General features: G+C 36.9%; 1 protein-coding gene and 1 non-coding gene across 2 annotated transcripts; one reads left to right on the top strand and one right to left on the bottom strand.

Annotated features, from left to right (window-relative positions):
• Positions 1-1,405: 1,405 nt before the first annotated feature.
• LOC116887630 (olfactory receptor 14J1-like) lies at positions 1,406-4,086 on the bottom strand. Its single transcript, XM_032889230.1, has 3 exons — positions 3,153-4,086; positions 2,237-2,262; positions 1,406-1,438 (listed from the first exon to the last, which is right to left on the bottom strand). The coding sequence occupies exons 1-3, from the start codon at positions 4,084-4,086 to the stop codon at positions 1,406-1,408; spliced, it is 993 nt and encodes a 330-aa protein (XP_032745121.1).
• Trnap-agg lies at positions 2,654-2,725 on the top strand. The gene has a single exon. It is a non-coding gene; the product is annotated as a tRNA-Pro (tRNA).
• Positions 4,087-8,324: the final 4,238 nt, after the last annotated feature.

Raw genomic sequence — 8,324 nt, forward strand, 5'->3', positions numbered from 1 at the left:
CTTCTGAGGGTCCAGTTCTCTCCCCCATGGAATATGGGTGGAGCGAGCTGGTTGGCTGGTTCAGTTTGGTCCTGGGCACAGACCAGAACTGTGGGTACCAGCAGCTGTCTGTTCCTATATCCCTAGCAATTCCACTAAAATCAGGGACTAGACAAGGCTGTCACTCTCTCACTACTTATTCAATATAGTATTCAAAGTTCTAGCCAGAGCAATCAGACAACAAAAGGAGATCAAAGGGATACAACTTGAAAAGGAATAGGTCAAAATATCACTATTTGCAGATGATATGATAGTATATTTGTGACTCCAAAAGTTCCACCAGAGAACTGCTTAACCTGATAAACAACTTCAGCAAAGTGTCAGGGTATAAAATGAACTCAAACAAATCAGTAGCCTTCCTCTACTCAAATGATAAACAGGCTGAGAAAGAAATTAAGGAAATGACACCCTTCACAATAGTCCCAAATAATATAAAATATCTTGGTGTGACTTTAACCAAGCAAGTGAAAGATCTGTATGACAAGAACTTCAAGTCTCTGAAGAAAGAAATTGAGGAAGATCTCAGAAGATAATCCATGCTCATGGATGGGCAGGATTAATATAGTAAAGATGGCCGTTCTGCCAAAAGCAATGTACAGATTCAATGCACTCCCCAACAAAATAACTACTCAATTCTTTATAGTGATAAAAGGAGCAATTTGAAAATTCATTTGGAATAGCAAAAAAAACAGGATGGCGAAAACTATACTCAACAGTAACAGAACTTCTGGGGGAATTACCATCCCTGACTTCAAGCAGTTCTACAGAGCAATAGTCATAAAATCTGTAGAGTATTGATACAGAGACAGGCAGATAGATCAGTGGAACGGAATTGAAGACCCAGAAATGAACCCACACACCTATGATTACTTGATCTTTGACAAAGGAACTAAAACTTTCCAGTGGAAGAAAGATAGTATTTTCAACAAATGGTGCAGGTTAAATTGGAGGTCAGCATGTAGAAGGTTGCAAATTGATCCATTCTTATCACCATGTACAAGGCTTGTGTCCAATTGCATCAGGACCGCCACATCAAACCAGATACACTCAAACTAATAGAAGAAAGAGTGGGGAAGAATCTCGAACACGTGGGCACTAGGGAAAATTTCCTGAACAAAACACCTATGGCTTATGCTGTAAGGTCAAGAATTGACAAATAGAACCTCATAAAACTACAAAGCTTCTGTAATGCAAAGGACACTGTCATTGGGGCAATAGGGCAACCAACAGATTGGGAAAAGATCTTTACCAATCCTACATCATATAGAGGGCTAATATCTAAAATATACAAAGAACTCAAGAAGGTAGACTCCAGTGATCTAAATAACCCTATTAAAAATGGGGTACAGAGCTAAACAAAGAATTCTCAGCTGAGGAATATTGGATGGCTGATAAGCACCTTAAAAAATGTTCAACACCCTTAGTCATCAGGGAAATGCAAATCAAAACAACCCTAAGACTCCACCTCACACCAGTCAGAATGGCTAAGATAAAAACTCAGGTGACAACAGATGCTGACAAGGATGTGGAGAAAGAGGAACACTCCTCCATTGTTAGGGGGATTACAAACTGGTACAACCACACTGGAAATCAGTCTGGAAGTTCCTCCGAAAATTGGATGTTCCACTACCTGAGGAACCAGCTATTCCTCTCCTGGGCATATACCCAAAAGATGCTCGAAAATACAACAAAGACATATGCTCAACATGTTCATAGCAGCCTTATGCATAATATCCAGAAGCTGGAAAGAACCCAGATGTCCTTTAACAGACGAATGGATTCAAAAAATGTGCTATATCTACACAGTGGAATACTACTCAGCTATCAAAAACAATGACTTCATGAAATTCATAGGCAAATGGAATGAACTACAAAATATCATCCTGAGTGAGGTTACTCAATCACAGAAAAACACAATTGGAATACACTCATTGATAAGTGGATATTAGCCAAAAAGCTCGCATTAGCCAAGATGCAATCCACAGACCACAGGAAGCTCAAGAAGTAGGATGACCAATATGCGGATACTCCCACTCCTTCTTAATAGGGCTAAAAATATCCATAGGAGGGGATATGGAAGCAAAGTTCAGAGCAGAAACTCAAAGAACAGCCATTCACAGCCTGCCCCATGTGTAGCCCATATATATCTATACAGCCACCAAAACCAGATAAGATTGATGAAGCTAAAAATGCATGCTGAAAGGGACTGGATATAGATCTGTCCTGAGAGACAGATCCAGAGCATGCCCAATACAGAGGTCAATGCTAGCAGCAAACCACCAAACTGAGAACAGGAGGACACCCTTGTGGAGAATTAGAGGAAGCATTGAAAGAGTTGGAGGAGCTTGCAACCCCTAAAAACAACAATGCAAGCCAATCAGAGCTTCCAGGGACTTTAGTGGTTTACCACTACCGAAAGATTATACATGGATTGTCCCAGGGCTCCAACTGCATATGTAAATAAAGGATTATATATAGATAAATTTTAATAAAATTGAAGACTATAGTTCAAGAAAAATTTAACTATGCAAATTTATCTACTTATATCATACACATTTAGGTCAATATGTATAGTAATAGACAAAAATAATTTTAAAATAAAAATTTGGGGGTTGGGGATTTGGCTCAGTGGTAGAGCGCTTGCCTAGGAAGCACAAGGTCCTGGGTTCGATCCCCAGCCCCCCCCAAAAAAGAAAAAAAAATTTAAAATAAATTGTTGACTTGAAATTATAACATGGTGGTGGAACTAGGGATATTAGTATTACTTTTCTGTTTATTTTTGTGATATTGCCTCTGCAAAAGTGGTAAGAAAAATACTGAGAGTGTCATTGTGTCTGCATGGGTATGTTTTAGGAAGTAAAAAGTAATGAATCTATATTGCAAGGCTTTTAAATTTTTTATTAATTTGAAGGAGCAACACTTTTAATACTAAAATGCAAAGAAATAAAACATTGTACTTCTAAAAGACATTTTATATATAACAGTTTGTCTACAAAAATGAAAACCAAAATATTGTCTCTTCATTAACATAACATTTGAAGGAAATCAATGACTAAAATCATTTTTGTGTTTAATTAAAATAGCCAGTAACAACAGGGTAAAAAAATTCCTACCCAGAAATTTAGTACTAAACAGAAACTTCTTTACAACATTCTTTATGGTCTCATTTCTCAGACTGTAAATAAGAGGGTTGAGAGTTGGAGGTATTACTGTGTAGAATACAGAGAATAAGAACTCGAAAGCAGTTGGAGAGTCTGAGGTAGGGTTTAGATATGCAAAGGAGCCTGTGGAAAGAAACAATGAGACAACAAAAAGGTGGGGCAGGCAAGTAGAGAAGACCTTAGACCTGCTCTCAGCAGAGGGCATCCTGAGAACCGTGGAGACTATGTGGACATAGGAGATGACAATCCCAATAAAGCAGGCAAAGGACATTGCTGACAGGAAATCAGCCACTCCCATTATTACAAGGTGATCATTAGAGCAGGAGAGCTTGAGCAACTGAGGAACATCACAGAAGAATTGGTGAATTATTTTGGCCCTACAAAATTTGATAGAGAATATGGTTGCTACGTACAGGGTTCCGGGAATGCCACTGCTTAGCCATACAGCTGTCACAGCCCACCTACACTTTCTGGGACACATGATGACCTCATAGTGCAGTGGAAGGCAAACAGCTACATAACGATCATATGACATCACTGTGAGAATGGCCACTTCACCCCAAGCAAAACCTGTGAAGAAAAAAACCTGCATCATGCACTGTCCATATGAAATGTAGCCACTTTGTGCCAGTGAACTATAAACATACTGAGGAACTGTGACAGAGAGGGATGAGAGGTCCAGAATGGAAAGGTGCTTCAGAAAGAAATACATTGGAGAATGGAGCTGAGGGTCCAGTGTTGTGATGGTGATAATGATGAAGTTACCTACTGAGCCCAATAGGTATGTCACCAAGAAGAGCAATGCCTGTAAGATCTGTAGCTCATGGTTGTCAGAGAACCCCATGAGGAGAAATCCACTCATTGTGGTTATATTTTTTACAATCATTTTGGTAACAGAATTTGTGGTAGGAACTGGAAAACAAAATAATATATTAAATGCAGTAGAAACAGCCTGAGGCATTTTTTTGTTCATCAACATTTATTTCAATAATTACTCTATATACTCTTTTCATGTATTTCTCTATCTTCCTAGATATATCATCTATCTATGTATTTATCTATCATCTACTGATACTCTACTTGTTGAGCAATTTAAATGAGAGCACAATTTTCTCATCTCTACAGATCTCACATTATTCATTCATAAAGCAGTAGTTACAGGTGTATATACATTTGGTCAATTACTTGTTCTCTCAAGGAATGTGGTTGTATTTGCCCAATGAAAAAAATCACTGTTCCACTGCCATGGTTGAAACACACTGGTTTTCACTAAGCCATCAATAAACAATCAGTGATGTACTGTGGATGAGAACATAGGATTGAATACCACTGTAGCAAATGAAATACACATTTATAAGAAATATACTGCGAAGTAAAATATGTTTGAGTGTCCACTGGAAAGAGTTATTCTCTCTTAGCAAACAATACTGTTGATTCTGCAAGAGGTAATTGGTCATTGTAGAATCAAGTGTAAAAATGATAGTTTTATTGCTTTCAAATTACCATGCAGGTATTATTGAAATTAAGAACAAAAATACTTGTGCAAGGGCAATACTCACATCTCACTCTCAATTTAGGTATGCTATTCATTTTAACAAGTATTTTAGAGGTCAAATAATTTCTCTTTGAATTCTATTTTCATTTCACTGCATAATCATCAAACTATTAGCACTTACCACAAGCAAAGACAATTGCAAAAGCAGATGAATATTTCTTGAAGTAGTTTAAGATGTGGAGGAAAATGGCCAATATCCAATAAGGGACTGGATATTTAAAGCCATTTGTGTTTCAGATAGAAGTCATGTTTTAGTTCATTGTCCTTTGTTTTGATGTTTGAGAGATTAAAAATAAACCATCATTCCTCTCTTGCAAGATGCATGTTGGTGTTGGATGGCTGAGGAGAATTTAATGGAGTGTTAGCTCCCTGCATTTTTTTATCCATTAGTGTTTCATTGCATAAAGTTTTATGCAATAAAAGAAAATATGCTGTCAGTCTTTTGAAGTCTTAAGACCTGTAAAATATCATCAGATACTTTTTGTGTCTACCTAAAAATTTTGTGCCTAAAATTGCAATCACAGAGTAAAATTTGAGGTCATCCTTTTCAATTTTGAGGCACTTTCCATTATGTGGCATCTGTATTGTGACAGAACACATCCCACCTCCCTCCACCTCACTCAACCTCCTTCACATCTCTTTTGCAATAATGAACTTTATAGCAAGTAATTCCAAGCATAGATCCAATTACTTGACAGGACATTGTAATTTGATTTTAATTAAAGTGGTCTTAGAGGCAACTATGCCATGAGAAAATGAGTTCCAGGACTTGTGGCAGCAGCATGCTGAATTCAAACAAATGTGGGCTCCACAAAACCATCCTGCATCTATAGGAAAATAAAATATTGTTAAATAAACTAGATAACTTTTGTTTCATCTGATACAACTTTGACATTCCAAAGGCTCTTGTTTCCTGCTCTGTGTACCTCAGTCATAACTTGAATCATTCTAGAATAACCTCATACCATTTGATCTCTTCAACACCTCATATGCACAACAGAACATAGAGAAAATCAAAGATCTCCCTATTTTTGTCACAATTTTCATCTTTTGAATTTCTATGCTTTGAAGGTATTTTCCTTTGAGGTTGGTCAAATGATAAACATATTTCTGTTTATTGTTCATACTAAATTTGTACGGAATCATTTAACTTAACATTACAATCTGTCAAACAAAAACAGTACATTTAATATTACTATTTTAACCTGGCAAATCAGTCCAGCACTGAGAGTTAAGAAAGCTGAGTAATATTGATCATCCATATATATATACAGGAGGCATGTTTGAGTTCTTCCTAAAACCAGGTATCCCTTGATCCACACAGGTAGTTTCATCAGCTTGGAGGTAAATATTTTAATAGGAAAACTTGAGAGTTAATAACTTGAATAACAATATCACCATTGAGGAATAAAAGTTTACAGGTATCCACAGGGACTAATAATAATGATCTTGTCTACCTTTGTCTCTTTTCTGAGAACTGTTAGGGATTGATTTAAGGTTTTGTTTTAGGAATTAAAAATATTCTGATCATTCTTTATTAAGTTTGGATTTTTAAAAACTTATTTTCAGGCTCCTTCCTTATTATAATGGATGCTTTTTTCTTGTTGGGTTGTTTTAGAATTTCCATAAAATACTGATCATTCTTTATCCAAGTTTGGGAAACTCACTCCAGGATGTCTTGTTGGGCCTGTAGCATTCCAAGCTGATCATTAATTTCTCATATATCTTTTCCAGGATTGCAGACTTTTAAATCATATTATGTCCCTAGAGAACAATTGTGGTGAGCTGTTTTCATGCAGAGAGGGGATGGACTTGGAGGTGTTCTCTCTTTTGTAATGGAAATTTGGACTTAGACCAAGTTACTTCATTTACTCTGACCCCGTGTCATCTGGGAAATGGAGTCCTTAACATTTCCAAACAGCTGTTGAATGGTTTTGTGATCTTGAGGTTTAGTTGTCCCAGTTCAACAATTTTCAGTCCTTAGTAGACTTGTGAGTCTCCAGAAAGCTGATTAGAGCTCAGAACTCTGGGCACCTCACTGAGTGTTTCTGATTCAGCCATTGTAGGCAATATCTCACAGGTCAGCTGCTGGTCTGAATACCTCAGGTAGACAGCTACTGTGTAGCAAAATTGTACATCTCTGGCAGGACAAAATATATATAAATTACACTAGAAAATTAACGTAAGTTTTTTACATTTGCCATCCATAGTATATTCTATCAGGTATTTTCAGAGAATTCATAATTTAGCCATTAGACTAATGGAGGAAATGTAAATACAGCAAGTATTTTTTTTATATTTGAAGTTTTGATTTCATGTTAGGATATCGTCAGTACTGATGGATGTTGAGTTTGGTCAAGTCACAGATGATGCCATAGAAAAAATTGTTTCCTCCTTAAAAATTACTTATTCCTTTCTACAGAGTATAAAGCATTACCTTGTTTTGCTTCAAATAGAATCTCATGACTTCTTGAATGTCACCAACAGAAATGCAAATACACAATTTTTCCAAAAGCTTTCTGAACATCTGATGGGTTGCACTCTGTAGAGCTTTGCCCAATTTGAAACATCAGTTAGTTGTAGATGGGTAAGGCACAAATCCTCTGCTGAAAACAATGGAACTGGGGGACAAATGGATCATGGTACTGCTTTACTATTACTATTTTTTCCATTGCTGGAGAACAAGGAGAGATGTGCTACTAAGTTATACCTCTGCAGCTATCCAAATTTAGATTTTTTCATTTATATGAGAACCAGGTAAGTGATTTAAACTGTTCTTCCAGACCTCCATTTCCAATTTTTCAATCTCATCCCTATTGGGCAGGAGACAAATTACAAGGGCCTGTATACTCTCTCTACTTTCATTCACTGTGGGCTCCCCAGACCCATGGGGCAGACCCAGTTTTGTTCCTTCATACATGTTTTCTCACCTCCACTCTCTCAGCCTATCTCCAATCATTTATGTCAGCTCCTAACATCTAGAAAAACATTTTTTCTTGGAATCCACAGTGTATCCACATGGCAGGGACACAGGAACACTCTGTATCAGTCAATCCACAGCCCCCACATGCTCCTAAAATACAAGGAAAAGGGCAGAAACCATGGAGTTGAAAACGCACCCTACAAAGACAAGACATAAACATCTAGAATCAGAATCACCAGAAATTTACATGCTTAGAGATTAGAGAAACAATATAGTCAAACAATTAGTACAAATTGTATTTTCTAGAACCCAGCAATCAAACAACAATAAGTCCTAAGAAATGAAATATAACTAAAAGACAATTTAACCAGTTTACAGGAAGCCCACAGTCATGATCAACTTAAATGAAGAAAAACTAAATGAAATTTCACCAAAAGACAAGGTTGACCATTCTCTCCAGGTTTTGTCAATATAGTATTAACAGTCTTAGGTAGAAGAATAAGACAACTGAAGGAGACCCGGAGGAGACAGATGGGAAGAAGTGTCATAGTCAGGGTTCTTTATAACTACAGAACTTATGGGTAGTATCTATATAGGGAGAGAATTTTTTGGTAACTTACTATCTGTAGTCCAACTCCCCAACAAT

Source organism: Rattus rattus, chromosome 18, assembly GCF_011064425.1.
Source record: "Rattus rattus isolate New Zealand chromosome 18, Rrattus_CSIRO_v1, whole genome shotgun sequence".
Taxonomy (NCBI): Eukaryota; Metazoa; Chordata; class Mammalia; order Rodentia; family Muridae; genus Rattus; species Rattus rattus.